Source organism: Zootoca vivipara, chromosome 11 (assembly GCF_963506605.1).
Source record: "Zootoca vivipara chromosome 11, rZooViv1.1, whole genome shotgun sequence".
Taxonomy (NCBI): Eukaryota; Metazoa; Chordata; class Lepidosauria; order Squamata; family Lacertidae; genus Zootoca; species Zootoca vivipara.
Window position 1 is genome coordinate 27,216,525 of NC_083286.1, and position 18,906 is coordinate 27,235,430.

General features: G+C 39.4%; 2 protein-coding genes across 2 annotated transcripts in view; one reads left to right on the forward strand and one right to left on the reverse strand.

Annotated features, from left to right (window-relative positions):
- RHOBTB3 (Rho related BTB domain containing 3) overlaps positions 1-6,844 on the reverse strand; it is a 31,757-nt gene extending 24,913 nt beyond the window's left edge. Inside the window, exons 1-3 of the mRNA XM_035100128.2 lie at positions 6,414-6,844; positions 5,970-6,195; positions 1,022-1,214 (exon numbers count right to left, since the gene is read on the reverse strand). Coding sequence (XP_034956019.1) covers positions 1,022-1,214; positions 5,970-6,195; positions 6,414-6,415 — 421 coding nt within the window. The 5' untranslated portion in view covers positions 6,416-6,844. The remainder of the gene's footprint in view (positions 1-1,021; positions 1,215-5,969; positions 6,196-6,413) is intronic.
- Positions 6,845-9,284: 2,440 nt separating this feature from the next.
- Positions 9,285-18,714, forward strand: LOC118076851 (carnitine O-palmitoyltransferase 2, mitochondrial-like). Its single transcript, XM_035099989.2, has 5 exons — positions 9,285-9,463; positions 11,609-11,689; positions 14,067-14,173; positions 15,600-16,898; positions 18,317-18,714. The coding sequence occupies exons 1-5, from the start codon at positions 9,285-9,287 to the stop codon at positions 18,643-18,645; spliced, it is 1,995 nt and encodes a 664-aa protein (XP_034955880.1). The 3' UTR covers positions 18,646-18,714.
- The last annotated feature ends 192 nt before the right edge of the window (positions 18,715-18,906 follow it).

An 18,906-nucleotide genomic window follows, 5' to 3' on the forward strand; every position in this document is an offset into this window, starting at 1 on the left:
TACCTAACAAACGTGTGCAGTAGGATAAATTATAGGCAGGGATTTAGAGCTTCATAGCTCAAAAGGGATTAAAGCCTCAGTCCAAGTTCAAGTCGAACACATCAGGCGCCCTTTAAATAACTTTTTCATGAGTGGCTCCCACATGGGCAGTGAATGATCTTTTCGGTTCTAACCAGAGAAGTATCAGGAGAGGATGCCAATTTCATGGGACAGGCACTTTTGATCAGCCCTGCCCATATGGTTGGATCATTTTAATGTAATTGCAACTCTGCAGGATCCACTCAAATAAATTAAGCTCCTACACAGTCTGTGGGATCCCAGCAGACCACACAGCTGACGGGTACCAATGTGGCTTCAGCCTTCAGCACAGACAATACAGCCTGCATGACTTTAACTTCTGAATGCAAAGGTGACAGGGGTATGCCCTTTTAATAGAATCCATTAGCTACTGGAATTGACCTACAGTATGTAAAGTCTATACATACTAAGGAAAGGAAATGATGTTATGAAGTTACCTGTTACACACAGAACTGATCCTGTGAAAGAGTAGGCAAATGTTTGACAAACAATGCTAACAATGTAAAGAATTTTCCAAGCAAATTACTGATATGCAATGTCAATAAGCATTTTAATGTTGCAATCTTAATCACACTTACTAAGGTATAAGCCCCACTGAACACTGTGGGACTTACTTTCAAGTAAATGTGCACAGGAGTCTGCTGAAACACATCAAAAGCAGCAATTCTGAAACCAACTAAATTTGGCAAACCTGACTTAGCCCCAGTAACAGCAAAAGGGTACACAAACCTAAGTACAGTACTTTACCAATCGTGTAGAAGTGCAATTCTGGAACAAGTCTCTTGACTAAAACAAATCTAACCAACAGTACAAATGCTTTGTGACCAAACATTAAGCTTATCATGATTGAACTAACAGCATCGTTTCCCCCCACCATGATTAACCCAACACTTAGTCTCATAACGATACCTCAGCTGTTTATAAGATGAGCTCCATCACATACCGTTTTGTCTTGCACCAACAGCAGAAATTATGACAGGAATTGAACAGTGGTTTAATGCTTTTTTTATCAGTGGTGCATAAATGTCCTTTACTTCTTGAAATGAAGACTTGTCATTTACAGAGTATTTAATCACAATGATATCTGCTTCTCCAATAAGGTTCCGAGATGTGTACCAGTCACTGTCAAAAATATCCTATACAAAACAAAAAGATGGAGCTAAATTCCATTTTCTATGGATCAAGAGCAACTGGCAAAATAGTCCTTCACACAAAAGTAATACAAAAGAGTGGTTTTTTATGATGAACTGAATGGTTGTTAAAGCCAAGAACAGAATTTGTAGTCACAGTTTTGTTTGTTTTTACTTTAAAGCCATTTGCGTAGAGATGGCCAGAATTAACAAATTCATAACTATGAAAAATTCCTTTAAACTTAATCTCATTCATTTTTGCAACAACCTTGTCTTCAATATTTCCATTTTAGAGATAGGGAACTGAGTGCACGACACTAATTGGTGAGTTAATAGGTGCACAGCAATTTGGATCTAGACCTCCCAACTCCAAAACCAACATTCACTATGGTTTTAGAACCTCTGGTTGTTGCGTTTATTGGTGTATTACTTATAAGGAATCTTTATGCAGCAAAATTGTTTTAATTTCTAGTAAATTGTCGCTACAACAATCTGTTCACAGGTACGAATATAAATTAAAAACACATGCAGTTCGTTTTTTTTTAAATGCTGCCTTTTAAAAGAAATTAATGGGAAGGTGTAATTCAAAGTCACCTGTACTGCTGACAGCTTAATCTGGGCATAATATCCCTGGCATGGTTGTACTGTATGAATACTAATCATAATTTAAATAAATGAGTCTTCTTTTCTGAATATCAGTAACATTTGTAGCCAGAAAAATGGGAGAAATCATTCAAATCCAAATGAAGCACTTACTAATTTTTTAATGTATGCCCCAACTTTCTTTTAATAAAGAACTAACCAACTGTAGTGTTATAGAAGAGAACCTGGCTTATTTTTCCTCTGTGAGACAATTTACTATTATTTAAGCTTGCTCCAGCCTACACATTCCCAGCATACAATAATCTGCACTCCAATACTCCCTTTGACTGGCACTTTCCCTCATTCTCTTATTTCAATTATTATAATAAAATTCTGAAGGTCCAAGTATGGAGAATGACAATCTTTTGTTTATTCTTACAAACAAAGGCCACCGGATATTCTACATTTGTTTCTCCAGTAGTATTCTGGAAAGTTCACTACTAGAGAATGGAAAGGCCAGTCCAATGTCCTTGCTTCTTATGCAATGTATACTTATTACCAGCTGATGAAAGGCTTTCAGAGTAATCTCCTGCTCTCCTTATTTTTCAGTTTGTAAAATTCCAGTCTGCAGAAGTGCAGAAATAGCACAACAATTTGAGATTAGCATGAGACTTCCCAACATTCTAAATAACACTAGACAAAATAGAGAATGAGATAAATTCAGAATGTTTAGATTTGTGGGAAGTAAACGCAAGACGGGAACAGAAACAGAAAAGGAACAGAGAAATGTGAAAACCGAAGACACAGAAAACAAGATCTGGAAGATTAATAAAACCAAAATTAATGCATTAAAACTTGTTTAGTGAATGAATGCACTGAGAAGTTTTAATTCACGGGCATATCTTTGTACATTCTTCACCCCACCATTCTAAATGTTGATCAAATATTTGCCCAATTAGAGAGCAACTATGCTGAAATCCCAGACTTCTGCAGGCACATTAGGAACCTTGATATACTTCTTAGGCCACGATAGTTAGGTCCTTCTAGATATCAATTCCCTCCATTTCAGAAGTTCAGAGATGGATGTGGATCCTTGTGTACCCAAAGCAGCACCACCCATACTCAAGGAAGAGAGAAACAGAAAGGTTTGCAAAAGTGCAAAAAAACACCACCCCACCTTTAGGAGAAAACCCTAAGGGAGGGAACCCCAGAAATAGCCCAGTAAGGACTGAGCATGCTCCGTGCCACAGAATGTTGACTGGGTGGAAGAGGGAGAGAAATAGTGTTCCCTGGAAAAGGGCATGAGTAACTTACTGAACACTAAACAGGCACAATTCACGCTACAATGGTTTGTTACAGGTCTCACCTGTTTGCTTTACTTGCAACAAACAAGTTAACAACACGGGAAGTATTTTATATCTAAAAAGTATAGGATCTGGAACTATTGCTACTACTCTTGCACAACAGCAATTATCCTATATGTGCTAATATTTCTACCACCCTGTAGACTGATCAACATGGCAATCTCGAGAGTTGCTGCCTGACTTGTAAATACTGTATCTGGAAAGCTCAGATAAAGTGCTGCAAAAACATTATGTCTGAAGAAAGCTGACACTGCACCTAGGAATTAGTTTATTTCTAGGTAGACATATACAGTATAGGAATGTGGCATTTAATCAAACAATTTGAGATGTGCATAAAATACTAGTTTTCAACACTAATAATAAATAGCAGAAGTAAGCCAACTTGATTGCATTGTGTTCCAGACAGTAAATGCAAGGTCAGATGAATCAATAATGTTGACTGTCAGTTGTCTCTGCATGTTTCCATACACAGACATATGTATGCATATACTGATCATTGCACAGCACAGATTGTGAAAGGGTAAAGATCTTAAATCACTGTTCTGCACATATGATCAGAAAAACTACAAATATGAATGCTTTGTGTGAAGCTGTTCAATTGATTTCATGTTTTTAACTGTGGGTACAGGTCTAGACCATGTTATTCATTCTTGATTTAATAGTTCAGAATGAATTTTTAAACATTGTCCTCAGGATTTGTCATGAGGCAAGAGATACCTTAACATTATTTGTAATTAATCACTTTTTAAATCTGTAAAATCTCCAGAATTCTCTTAAGCGATAGGATCTATAACACAACAAAAGTTCTTCCTAGACAATGTGGTTTTGGGCACATGGTACACATATGCCAGGGATACAGGGGACCCTTTTCATCTACTGCATCAGTTCACGGATTTGAATGTTCCCTAAAATAAAGCTTCATTATTGAGTTACTATGAAAATTCAATTTCTCCCCTACAACAGCAACTATTGCACTGAAGTTGTATGATCATGGTTTCACTACTTAATAATGCTTACAACAACAATGTAATGAAGAGTAGTAACCCAGGTGGCGCTGTGGGTTAAACCACGGAGTCTAGGGCTTGCTGATCAGAAGGTCGGCAGTTCGATTCCCTGCAATGGGGTGAGCTCCCATTGCTCGGTCCCAGCTCCTGCCCACCTAGCAGTTCGAAAGCACATCAAAGTGCAAGTAGATAAATAGGGACCGCTCCGGCGGGAAGGTAAACGGCGTTTCTGTGCGCTGCTCTGCTTTCGCCAGAAGCAGCTTTGTCATGCTGGCCACATGACCCGAAAGCTGTCTGCGGACAAACGCTGGCTCCCTCGGCCTATAGAGCGAGATGAGCGCCGCAACCCCAGAGTCGGACATGACTGGACCTGATGGTCAGGGGCCCCTTTACCTTTAACACAATAGTAACTCTTCATTCTACCAGTGCCACTTTGTACTTTAATTGCCCTGCCATTTAAATTATTTTTTGTTTTCCCTGGTTTCCATATACTGTACTTTCTTCAGACACTGTGCACTTCTGCTATACAACACCTATCCCAATATGTTGAAAATGGCTATGTCTCAGCAACAAGATTACCCCTCTTCTTCCATTCCAAGGAGTTGCAAATATAATGGCACTAAAGAGGGTGGGTATCAAAATTATAACCTGCTTTTTGGAAAAGGTCCAAAGAGTGTGGTCCACATCCAAACAGGGAATAGATTCCTGTTTACAATATACTGTATGTTACATTTTTAGAGTCAACTCCAAAATAACCAACCGTTCAGTCACTCAAAAGATGTTCCTCGATGCATGCCATCTCAAAACATTTAGGAATTTCTAAAGAACCATAGTCTTCAACCATGGCACCCATGTTTAAATTTTAAACTGCATGTGTCTGCCTTTCTTCCCCTTTCTTTCATTCTACTGACATCACCTTGTTCCTATTAAATGCATACACAAACACTCCAAAAATGATGGTGGTGTGCTTTTGGTGCAGCCTAAGTGTGGTTGGGAAGCCATGATTTTTTTTATAGAATATCTGTAAATGAAGATGTTGCATACAAGGAATGAGGGTAGGGAGGGAGATCTCTTTAAGTGAAATGAATGAAATTTACTAACAGAACCGTAAGTTGAACCAATATAATTTACCCAAGGTCTTATGAAAAAGTTATAAATACGATTCCTGATAACTGACCCTATCATTAACTCCAGAAACACTATTAAGAGCCAAATTGGTATATGGTCAACTTATTACAAAAATAAATAACAGAACATGCACACTTTTCAAAACTTTATAATCATGCAACTGTCAATCAAATTCAAAGCTGAAAACCTCATAGAAAATTAGTTGGTTAAACTGCTTTACTGTTCTATTAGTTCCAGCTAAATGTCTGCATGAAAAAACAGTTTTTCAACCCTCCAAGATGTGTTTCTTCTCTGAAACACAACTTCCATATCAGAACAGCAGGTGATAGTCCTCTTTCTTTTGATCTTTTCACGTTTCTTTAAGGAATGAACTTATTCAAATGGCAGTAATTTACAGAAGATAGTATTTTCAGTTCTCTTTTTCTATTAAGCTATACTGTATTCTAATAACCTTATACTGGTTTAGAAGTTGACCAAACTAAGGCAGCAATCCTAACTCCACTTACCTGGGAGTAAGCCCCACTGAATTCAATAGGACTTACTTCAGGGGACAAGATTAGGATTGCACTGAAAAGCTACAATATTAGCATAATTACAAGGAAGTAAACCCCTTGGAACTCAATGAGACCTCTGAGTAAATACATTTAAGATGGCTCTGTTAACTTCATATTACAGTATCTTACCCAGAGAGGACAGTCATGTACCACCAATCTGACATTTCCAAACACACAGGCTTGATATTCGGTGAATGCAGGATTTCTAACATAGTTGGCAGAGTTTAACAACAAGCTGCTGTCAGTCTCTGAAACCAGAGCACTTCTCCCAAGATAGGTCCAAATCAGACTCCTCTGCTGATCATCCTCGGAAAAGCCACCTCTTTCATTTCCAAAAGCTACAACGTGAACGGACCTACAAATAAACAATGTTTTTAATCTGCTGGTATCAAACATCTATTATGACGAAATGAAGAGAATGTGGGAAGGGGAGAAGAGGGGGGGGAAGCAAATGATGTTTTTCAAGTGACAAGAAGAATCATTATTATTTTCTCAAGGCACACGGTTTTTTTGTGTTTTTGTTTTTGCCAGAGACAGGAAACACTCAAGGAATAAATAACACAACCCACGTACATGATCTTAAATCCAAAAGCAGGAGAGCAAGGTGACTATGGATCCTGCAAAAGCTGCTTGCATTATAAATCCAAAGCCTCTTGGGTTTATTCTTTCTCCATTTCCTGAGGTTGTTTCATTCACCCCGTCGACGGCCGTGGGGTGCTTCCGCCACCGTCCTCCTCCTATTCAGCAATCCCTTCTCTGCAAGTCGAAAATGAGCGTTAGCTCTCTGTGACAACAGCTCGCTGCTGCCGAAGGTGAAACCGGCACGTAAACTCAGCAGCTCCCAGCTTCGAGCTCAGCCATTTGCCTCGTGACGTCAGTAAACCCTACCAACAAAGGGTATTAGCACCCGCAAAGGGAAGAGCGGCTCGACATTTCTGCAGAGCCAACATAATACGGTCAGGTCAGCAGAGGGAGAGAGAAAAACAAAGTGTGGCGTTGGGAACAGCAGCATCTCACCGAACGGAACGAGCCTACGTGGTACATTGCTGTTGCTGCTACTAGCGGGAAAGAGATCCATAAATACATGAGCTCACTGGCAGCCAATCCACTTCCAGTCATTCCCAAATGCGGGAAGGTGGCCAGCCCGAGCTGGGGCAGAGGCGTCAACACTCAAGAAAGAAATGCCCTCAGTTTAAAACATTTGCTTTCAGACCTTTCACTGGCACAACAGAGCCGTTGTTTTGAAAAAAAAAAGGCGTTTCAGATGCAGCATCATGCTTTGTTATTAATAGGAAGGTTGAATTGCATCTTATATTTGATTGTAAATATATATGATTTTTTAAAAGATGTGGTCTCTAAATAAAGTATATTTTGTTCAGTAAGAATTTGTTCACTATGTCTGTTACCGTTTAAAAAGAGAAATACTGTAGGTGTTTTATGAGGCTCTTAATTTAAAAAAAACCCTGCTCCTAGCAAAGCTACTGCAAATCAATTTTGCTATACTGTATAAAAAAATTCTTAACAGTAATAATATTAACTTAAGTTGCAGACCCATTGAAATCAATGGACTTTAACTTAGATGGATGCAACAATATGGGCTGTCCCCAATGTGTTATACTCAAGAGTAGATCCATTATAAGTAATTGACATAGCTTAGGCATTAGTTTAAATGGGTTAACTCTGAGCAGAACTTAGTTGGATACCACAGTATGTATACCAAATATGGGGGGGGGAGTAAAAGCAACGAAGAGCACTTCAGACAAGGTTGGTCTGGTTCCTGTAGCACATATTTATTACAAGGACTAAACAGAAATCTTAATTTTATTTACAGTAAAACGTTTTGGCTTCCACCTTCATCAGTCGCTCTGATAAAAATGATGCTGTTCCACAGGTGGTAGTTAAGATACCTTTGAGGATGCTCAGAAAGCCTTCGTTCCATCAAGGGTGCTGGTACCACCCACTAGGCTGAGGTCATGTGGTGTTAATGTGTCCAGCATGTACAGCCAGAAGTTCTCCCTTTTTTGCTAACACTGCTGGATCTGTTGGCATATGTCTAGAATTACTATTGCTAATTCCGACAGGCCGCGTTTCTCAGAAGTGTTTGGCAAACGCTTTGTAGTTTCTAAAACTGTGCGCCTAGCTTGTAGCTTTACCTATATATAGTGGATACACATGAGAGGAGCCTTCCTGTTTGCTTTGTTTTTAATCCTTAATAAATGCAGCAAAGGCAGGAGGCGTTGAAATACCGGTACTACTTCTGGGTTGTGCAATGTGTTGCTTTCCAAAATAAAATATGCAATTAATTCCTATAAAAACATACAGGCTGCAGACACGGACGTAGCCAGGATTTTTGTTGGGGGAGGGCAGGCTTTTGTTGGGGGGGGGAAGAATCTCAGTTAGTTAAGTTTTTTTCTTGATGGGGGGGGGACTCCCACCCTGCCCACCCCCTTTGGATACACCCATGAGTCTTCTCTTTGAGGCTGCAAGTGTATTTACACATTAAAAAATACGAGTGACCTTATTTATACAGTATTGTGGAACTATCCTCAGCATGCTTCATTAGGCTGATTGCAGAAAGAGGGGGGGCGGGTGTTCGATACTGTTTTTTTGTGTTGAATATATGCTATATGGTAATTTATCGACCTAATAATAGGTATCTAAAGCCATTTGCACATAACAAAATATGTATTTTATCAAAGCAATTGTTGAACTGAAATACAATTAAAAAGAAGTATATTAATAGTGAAATGTAGTTGTTTAGTCGTTTAGTCGTGTTCGACTCTTCGTGACCCCATGGACCAGAGCATGCCAGGCACTCCTGTCTTTGTGAAATACAACCCTATATATAGAAATGAGCAAACCAATGATATTTTAGGGAGAAGGCTAGCAGGCGGGGCCCATTACTTACATCATAGGAGCCTACACAACACAAAACACTGTTGCTGTATGTAGGTTTTATTTGTTTTTTATATTATATTTTGGAAATGTACATCCAGTGTTCTTTTTCCAATAATTTTGGGGGGGGGGCTCAAGAGAGTGGGGCCCTAATCTAGCTTATACTTAAATCCGGCACTGCATGGTAAAACGGGTGACGTAGGAACAGTCATACACCGACCAAGGTGGAATAAAATATGAGGCGGGGGAGAAGCTCCACCCACCCCCGGCCAGAAGAAGAAGAGGAAGAAAAGAGCACGAGACGAGGGGGCCATGAGGGGAGACTCAAAGAACAAGGCCGCCTCAGCGCTCGCCCGCGCCGCCTCTGCAGAAGCGCAACGGCCTCTCGCGCTCCCTCGCGTTGCCCTGGTTACTGCCCGAGCGGGCACCCCGCTTCCCCACCCGCCGCGGCCGTTTGCCGCCATTCTAAGAAGCGCGTGCCGGCGAGGATCGGTTTGGCGCCCGCTCTGCTCCTCCGCCCGCTCCCCCTCCCCTCCTTCTCAACGTGACATGCACCGAGCGAGGCCCCGGTGGGGCGCCGCGGCCCTGTGGAGCAGCGCGGCCAGGAGCCGCCGCTACTGGAAGACCGTGGGGCAGCTGGAAGGCATCGTGTCGGAGCAGGACACGGACCATCACTTCGTGCACCGGAGCACCATTCCTACCATGCACTTCCAGCCCAGCTTGCCCAGGTTCCCCCGCGTCGCCGTTGCTCCAGACTTGCAGGGAGTGGGGAGGGTGTGTGAGGTAGAAAGCGGAGCCGAGGAGGAGGAAGAAGAAGACGAAGAAGCGGGAAGGCGAGCAGGCCCCTCGTGCCTTCTTCCTCCTTCTGCTCTCCCAAAAAGCCACTCGTTCCAGTTCCCAAGGGGGGGGGGTTAATATACAGGTGAAACTCGGAAAATTAGAATATCTTCAAAAAGTGCATTTATTTCAGTAATGCAACTTTATTATTATTATTATTATTATTATTATTATTATTATTTATTTTTACAAATGCTTTCTTTCGGAAATTCTACAGTAATAAAACAAATAGTTACAATAATACAAAAATAAACATAAACATCGCTATTACATTTCATTAATTGCATTCCATTTATAATTGACCTGCCTAAGGACAAATAATTACAATTGCAACAAATAAAGGCTTGACATATCTTCCTTTGCAGGTCATGCATCTATCTCATATATTGGTTTCACCTTTTAAGTTGCGTTACTGAAATAAATACACTTTTTGATGATATTCTAATTTTCCGAGTTTCACCTGTATGCACAGTAATTTGCACTTAAGAGCAAACGCAACAAAGCAACCCAAATGAAAGCTGGCCCGCTTGCTGGGCAGAGTGCTTGAGGTTGATCCTACTTGAGTGAGTTCCTCATTCCACCCTGAAGGGCAAAATATAAGTAAGATTTCTTTGACCACGTTGCACTTTTGCATTGTGAGTCGTCTCAGGACCACTTTTAAAAGCTGTCACCTTAAATAATAATGTAGTTACCATCTGCAGAAGCTTATGCTGTGCAGTATATTGGGTTGTAATCCTATGGCCACTTATTTTAGGGTAAGTTGGTTGAGCTTTGTGGAAGTAAATTTTCCGGTAAACAGATAGGATCACGCTCTTAGGCGCCAAGGCACCACAATACTTTTTGTGCATGCCAGCTTAACACTAGGATCCATTGTGGGTACACCAGGCAGAGATGAAGCACTGATAAGGGGCATTAGCAAAGCCCAGAGCTTTCCAAGCTTTTCATGTTGGTGACACGCTTTTTAGGCGTGCATCATTTTTTGACACTGTAATTCAGTTTTATTAGCAAACCGGAGGTCAAACTAGCCTCTTTCCATCTCCTGGAGGACTGCAGGGAGCATTCGCACGACACACAAACTGCAGCAGCCGATGCGCTCATGCATGTCCTGGGCAGAAGAAGGACCTGAGAAGGATTCCTTCATTGATTTTTTAATAAATAATATTTATTGACATTGTGTGCACATCTGTCCACCTAACATTTGTTCTATTAAAACTAATTTCATATTAGTTTACTTGCTAAACCTAAACATTAAGACTAATTACGCCTTAATATGTCTAGTTTACTGGAGTAGTTGCACCCTGTTCAATGGCTGCTCACAATCCGTAAATGGATGTAGTGCACATGTGGAAAGTGTGCAGCATTTAATAACTCTTTAACCATCCTGATTATGCTGCAGGATTGTAGGAAGCATTAAGCTGCTTGAAATAAGATGTTTTTTTGTAGGAGACAAGTGTTTCAGCGCTTCTGATCCTCACAGGACAAAATTTTGTTGTGTATCTGTGCATGTGTCTGTGAGCATGGGGATAGCTCATACTGGTCCTCACCTGCTGACATTGCAGATATAAATCAGTATGAGTGAGGCACTGCTGGTTTGCTACTGTAGGGGGTCCCAGATATGTGAATGATTTTGCTTCCTCTGATTTTCATTGTGCATTATATCCTTTAAGTCTTAGAAGGCATAAAAATTAAGTGTGAATGTATCAGTGTGGAAACAGAACTAGTAATCTTTCCACTCTTACTGTTTTTAACATTTGTAGAGAAGAGGCTCGGGTGTCTTCATCATTTAAATTGTCTTTAATTTTTTAAAATAATACTTGTGGCAAGTAAGAATCACCTCTGGGTGATCAGGCAACAAAGGCTTTGCAAATTAAAAGAGTATTCTCCCCCACTCCAGGTAATCTATAAATTACGTGTCTATGTGCCATAAATTATTAATTTAAATATGAATGAACAGGTGGGCTGGTACATTGAAGGGGAGGTAGTAATCTCTGAGGATTTATGTGCCGGATCTATAATTTGTCAATATCCATTTGTAGATTGCCTATTCCAAAACTGGAGGATACTATTAATAGATATTTAGCTGCCCAGAAGCCACTATTGAATGAAGAAGAGTACAGGTACAAGAAATGACACTTGCAATTATTACAATATGTCAGATGTAAACACAAAAATTAACATTTGCTCTCCAGCTCTACCACCAGCAGCTGCTTAAACATCTACTCTCTTGTATGGCTCTGTATGTGTTTTCTATTGGTGCTCCATGCCAATAGGAAGAGCTGTTGTATGCTTGGCATACTGATTGTCCCAGGTTCAATCTTCAGCATCTTGTCTGAAACCCTGCAGAGATGCTACTAGTTAGTGTAGAAATAAGACAAAGGCTGTGTACACACTAACCCATTTGTATCACAAAAACGTAACCTTTCTTGATCAAGAATTGTTAATGCCTGTCCTCAACATGCTGCTTTCAGTCTTGATGCGCTGCTTATCTCCCGCTTGGACTACTGCGATGCCTCTACGTGGGGCTAGCTTTGAAGGTGACTCGGAAACTGCAATTTGTAATCCAGAATGCGGCAGCTAGAATGGTGATTGGGAGTAGCTGCTGAGACCACATGACCCTGTCCTGAAAAAGCTACATTGGCTCCCAGTACATTTCCGAGCACAATTCAAAGGGCTGGTGCTGACCTTTAAAGCCCTAAACGGCCTCAGCCCTGTATACTGCCCTTCTGGCGGTCCTCACACTGCGAGAAGTGAGGTTACAGGGAACCAGGCAGAGGGCCTTCTCAGTTGTGGCGCCACCCACCAGATGTTAAGGAGATGAGTAATTACTGTATATAACATTTAGGAAACATCTGAAGGCAGCTATGTATAGGGAAGCTTTTTCAGGTTTAATGTTTTATTGTGTTTTATATATATGCTGGAAGCCGCCTAGAGTGGCTGGGGCAACCCAGTTAGATGGGCAGGTTACAAATTAATAATAATAATGATAATATTGATTCTAGATCCAGCCAGCCACAAGGTTTGGTGTGATTACTTAGTACCCATTTGAAAACCCATGCCTTGTTTAGCTTATCCATGACTTTTCCTCCCTGCGCATGTCCCAGGTGAATGAAGAAGGAAGTGGTGATTGTGATCTTGATATAGGCCCACCCACAAAAATATTGAGCAGTTGTTGATACACACACACATTGCCAGGACCGCCTACATCTTGTTTTTGTCTTTTTTCAAATGGACACATTGTGGGGTAATGCAGAATCAATCTGCAATGAGCTTTTATTTTCAAAATGGAACCAATTTCTCAAGAAGCACTTTTCAGGGGGCCCCAAAATAAAAAAATATTAAATAGATCTAGATTGTGTGTGGAATATGTAGGGGGGAAAACAATAACTACACAGTCTCCAGTGGTTCTTCACTAAACTGTTGTGTATACACAGCCTGAGCCAACTGGACGTATTCTCTGACTCAATGTAAAATAGCTTCTTATATTTACTGGTAACTCCTTCCCAGAACAAATGTATGGTGCCGCTTCCCGCTCCTCAGAAACCACAATTTCTGTGAAACCTTTGACTTAAAAGCACAGTTTTCATCCCTAGCTGAAGGAAAACAATCTAAGATGCAATCCTTTGCACACTTACTTGGGACATGTATGTTGATGGTGCTGTTTCACTAATAATTAGGGGTCCAGCCCTTGTTTTTGGTTGGCAGTGCACTTCCTCTCCCCCTTCCCCCAAATTCTTTGGTGTGTTCAGATTATGCAAGGGAGTTTCCTGCTCAGCTTTGGAGAATCAGAAGTGGCACAGGACACTAGGGAAGGACTTCTGCTTCTTCTGCCTTCTTTTGCTGAAGGAACTAGGGAGAGGGGTTCTGGTGTCACTTCATACTGGGTTTGAGAGGTGGCAGAAACAGCCCAAGTCATTTTGCTGCTTCTGCTTCTCTAAAACCTAGCTGTTAAGGCCCCTGATAAGAGAGACCAGTCCCACCTCAGGTTCTTTCCACATGCACTGTGGAAGACTCTTCTGAGTTCTATGGAATTTGTAGACACCATAGGGGACCTGGAATTTGTGTTGAATAATCCAGGTCAATGATTCATGCAGCAAGATCAGGAAGATTTGTCAAAGCAAACTCTCTTTATGGACTCCTAAACAGAATTCATATAAACATTTACTCCCTCAAAAACTCCAAGCCTGGAATTACAACAATTTCTATTTACAATATTAGTTAGCCTTGATTTTGATTAAGGAGCACACCTAACCTGACTCTTTTCAGAGTCATATTTACTTCATCCATTAATTTCCTGTGATGTTTATTTAATGTGTGATTTGTTGAAACACTGCTCCTGCACAACCCACATTAATGTCAAGGTGTGTAAGGATGGCACTATATATTGTATATATGTATTACATAAAAGGGAACCATATTAACTAAATATTAAAATTTATTATAATAAATGCTGTTAAAATCCAGTGCTAAGATGAGTTACACTTTTTCAATTTCTAGAAATACTGAAAAAATTGCTAGAAAGTTTGAAGCTGGAGAAGGGAGGTTACTACATCGTGATCTTCTGGAACATGATAGACTTAATAAGCATACAAGTTATATAGCAGGTTGGTTTTTAATTTTCTTGCAATTAAAAAAAATACCCATGAACTTTCTTACTATTATTGATGTTTATTCCAGAGATAGTTTAGGAATTATTTTTCACCATCCATGCTCTCTCATTATGTGCTGATTGTTTTTCCCACCAGATTATATATTTGTGATGAAGTAGTCATTTAAGAATTCCACTTCATGTGGAGACTGCAGTTGAATGCTGTATCCCAAAACCTAAAAAGTTGATTGCACAATGGCTAGTTCACTCATGATATCTAGGTGAATAACAGAATTGTCACATGATCACTTTTCATTTTCAAATTGCAGACAAAACATAATCCAAGCAGAAAAAGCACTCAAAATGGTCAGCTGAATAATCTCTGTGCCTCTGCTGAAACTTTCTGTCTGGTAGACTATTTACACATTATTCTGTATCTTTTAGTCCTCAGAAGCATGACCAGTCTTCACTTCTATTACTCTCTACAAAAAAATATTAATTATTATCTTCAGTGTTTTTCAAAGTTCTTAAATCACTGGTTTTGTTTCAAGTTTTGGAACAGTCAAGTCTGTGTGTTGCATATTCCCCAGATAATATCCTTATTTAGTATTCATTAGCTTAATGAATGCACATATTCTGTTAGTATTAGGTGAATAAATATTGACCAATATAAGAAGAGCTTATTGGATCAGACCAAAAGCCGGTATAGTTGAGCACTCTTTTGCTGTTGACTAAGTAAATCTCTATGGGAATCCCATAAGCAGGACATAAGCACTATAGCACTCTCCCACTTATGATTCCCAGCAACTAGCATTTAGAGGCATACTTCCTCTGATATTGGAGGTAATATATAGCCATCATTGATAGGTTTATCCTCCATAAATTCATCTAATCCCCCTGTAGAGCTGATTAAGTTGTCAGCCATCACTACATTACATGGTAACAAAATTCCATAGTTTACCAATACCCTGCATGAAATACGTTATTTCTGTTTCTCTGTCCTGAATCTCCCTAAAATTCAGCTTCAACTGATTACTCTGGGGTATTGAATTTTTCAACAGCACACATACTTTTGTACATGTCTATTATTTCCCTTATGCCTGCTTTTTTTCTAAGCAAAAAAAAAAACATAAACAAAAATCTTCTGCCTAGGGAAGTTGCTCCAGCCCCTTGATCATTTTGTGAATTGCACATATTCCAGCTCTCTAATATCCTTTTTGAGAGGTGTGTGTGTGTGTGTGTGTGTGTGTGTGTGTCACCAAAATTGTTCTTATTTGGGTAAGATTTCGACTTTCTTAAGGTAGACTTTTTTCTTTAATGGCACACGTGACTGTGATTGTTATCCACACTGGTGACCTCTTGGATTTGGTTGTACAACTATCTTTGATATATCAAAGAGCCAAATGTGCATTTTTTTAACTGGATTGTTTTTGTTTTTATAGGTCCCTGGTTTGATATGTATCTTTCTGCAAGAGATCCAGTTGTTTTAAACTACAACCCTTTCATTACTTTAAATCCTGATCCAAAACCAGAATACAACAAGCAAATAGTGAGAGCAACAAATCTGGTTGTATCATCGTTAAAATTTCTTAACAGCCTGAAGAATAACTATTTGCGGCCAGATATATATTATGTCAATCGCAAATGGGGTCAGAGTAAAGTATTCAAACATTTTATCCGTATTCTTCCACCTAGTATATCCTGGTATGGAGCGTATTTGGTGAATGCATATCCTTTAGACATGTCACAATATAAGTCACTCTTCAACAGCACTAGAATTCCTAATTTAAGTAAAGATGTATTGTTCACAAGTGAATTTGCAAGACATTTGTTGGTGATGAGAAATGGACATCTCTATGTTTTTGAAGTATTGGATGCTTTTGGTAACATTCTACACCCATCTGAAATCCTGGCTCATTTAACACAAATAATACATGATGCCGATCGTTTGCCTCCGTTTGAACTTTGCTACCTGACAACTGAAGATAGAAATACCTGGGCAACACTAAGACAGGAACTTGTTCAAAAAGGTAACGAAGAAAACCTCAAGAAACTTGACAGTGCTGTATTTTGTCTTTGCTTAGATAGAGCTTCCCCCAAAAATGAAGTTGAACTCACTCATTGTTTTCTTCATGGATATGGTTTCAATCGCTGGTTTGACAAATCTTTTAGTCTGATTGTCACTAGTGATGGTACCGCAGGAATAAATTTTGAACACTCTTGGGGAGATGGAATTGCAATTCTGCGTTTTGTTAATGAAGTCTATAGAGACAGCACAGAGCACCCGGCTCTTGTACCACAAGCCAGTCCAGCTCTATTTGTTACATCATGTGACAAGCTTGAATTTAATATGGATCACACAATAAAATCTGCTATAAGTGCTGCACTTCAGAAATTTGATAAAAAAAGGGGAATGCTCTGTGTTAGAACACTTAAGTATAAAAAGTTTGGAAAACAATATTTAATAAATCAAAATTTGAGCCCTGATGCTGTGTTTCAGCTTGCATGTCAGATGGCTGTCTATCACCAGTATGGAAAACTTCTTCCTTCTTACGAAGCATGTAGTACTGCAGCTTTTAAGCACGGTCGCACTGAAACAATTCGACCAACATCTGTGTACACAAAAAAATGTACAGCTGCATTTATTGATCAACGAGGGAAGCATAGCGCTGAAGAAATAAGAAACATGATTGATGAATGTTCGAAGTATCATAAACGCTTGCAGCTGGAAGCTACATTAGGTTAGGCCTTTTCAACATTTTCTCATACTATTGGGTTTCTGTTGTTTGACTTGTCTTACAGAAAGGGTAATGTTTCCTAGGAGTTTTCACATGGAGATACATTCATTCTGGCTTTTCTTCATTTAACTAAAGACCTTGCTGAGAGATACAGAATGCAGTAATATTTTTCATACTTTATTTCATTTATATATCCATCCCCCTTCCTCTGAGGAGCTCAAGGCATTATCTGTCATTCTCCAATGCCCATTTTATCCTCACAACAACCCTGTGAGGTAAGTTAGGCTGACAGATTGACAGCACAATCCTATCCATGTCTGCTCAAGATTAAATAAAATAAATACTCTATGAAACAGGAATGTTCTAAAATTCGGCATACTGTATTTCTTAACAGTCATAGACATTCAGATGCCATGCTAAATAGTGTCTTAGGATGGCATTTATGTGCCTACCTTCCTTCCAGGTTTACATGCTTTCCCCTCCTATTTCCTCCTGTAGCCTGGAGGACCTTAGAAGCCTTAAATTTGCCTTTTTGCATCTAAACCACAGACCATAGTTTACCATTAAATGTACCAACTTGAAAACATATGGTAGATTATGAAGCTGGTTTGTTGAGACTAATTAGTGCTAAACCACACAATGAAAAGTTGTATCTAAGAGAAAACAATGAACGCTTTTAAATTCCTCCGCTCAGTTGTGGGAGAATTACAGAACTGTAGAGTTGAAAGGGACCCTGAGGGTTATTTAGTCCAACCCCCTGCAATGAAGGACTATGCAGCTGTCCCATACGGGGATCATACCTGCAACCTTGGCTTTATCAGCACCACGCTCTTAACCAACTGAAAGGAGATATAGACAGAAGATCAGGAGGAAGGTAGGCACATGCAGGTCATGCTAAACCAAATGTGGCCATACACCCCCTAGTAAGATGAAATATGGTTATGCTTAGTGGGGAGACATTTCAGTGTATCGTTGGGGATACTCATGGGTGTCTAGCTGTCTGGCATCATTAGACAAAGTTGCAGGTCATTCCAGGATAACAGGAAAATATAAAAATTAGGAACGGCATCAAGTCAATGATAGAAGAAGCCGCTTAAAGCTATTTAAAAGCTATCACTTAATGGAGGTGTTTTCACAAAACAATGCATAAATAGTGTTTTCTATTTCATATAACTAGAATGGAAAAGTTTATTTACTAAGTATATAATCAGAATGTTCTAGCTCACTTTCTGTACATTAGGTTGTATCCAGAGCAGACCTAATGAAATTAGTGAACTTAGCTAACTTTCCTTTTCACCTGAGCTTTTGGTCATTCATGTGTGGGTTTCAAGTATTTGTGGCCTCTTTTAGTAGGCAGGATCTGTAAGCCCTGTTGTTGTTTTAATACTTACTCTATGTATTTGCCCTTTTTTTAAATCCAGGCCAAGGATTTGATCGCCATTTATTTGCCTTGAAGTACCTCGTCCAGCGCAGAGGTGGACGTATGCCTGATATTTATAATGACCCAGCCTACAAAAACATAAACCATGTTATAATTTCAACTAGTACATTAGGCAGTGAAGCAATTAATCATGGTGCGTTTGGACCAGTTGTGCCAGATGGTTTCGGAGTTGGATATAACATGTTTGATGATTGGGTAGGAAGTATTACAACTAGCTATTTAGAAAAAGACTTAGAAGAACTTATGAGATACATCGAATATACATTGAATGATATATATGATGTCTTAGAAGGAAGAAGACTTAAATAGTATCAAATTTTCTATTATATGGAGCTAGCAAAATAATGATGCAAAATTAAATACAGTATTTAAATATTGTACAGAGGACTGAAATGCAACAGAGAAAATAAACACTCTAGAAAGCAAAAATTTCAGACAAAGGTTAAAGTAGTTCTATGTCAATGTCAGTATACTAATATTGTAATTTCTTGTTCTTACTGTATATTATTGTTACTACTATTAATGATTTTATAGTAAACATTTTTTATGCAATATTTTTTCATTGATTTT

Excerpts from the sequence above, each read along its gene's own strand:
- LOC118076851 (XM_035099989.2), top strand. The coding sequence starts at position 9,285 with ATGCACCGAGCGAGGCCCCGGTGGGGCGCCGCGGCCCTGTGGAGCAGC. Across the intron at positions 11,690-14,066 it reads TTGAATGAAGAAGAGTACAG|AAATACTGAAAAAATTGCTA; the intron begins GTACAAGAAATG and ends TTCAATTTCTAG. Across the intron at positions 14,174-15,599 it reads GCATACAAGTTATATAGCAG|GTCCCTGGTTTGATATGTAT; the intron begins GTTGGTTTTTAA and ends TTGTTTTTATAG.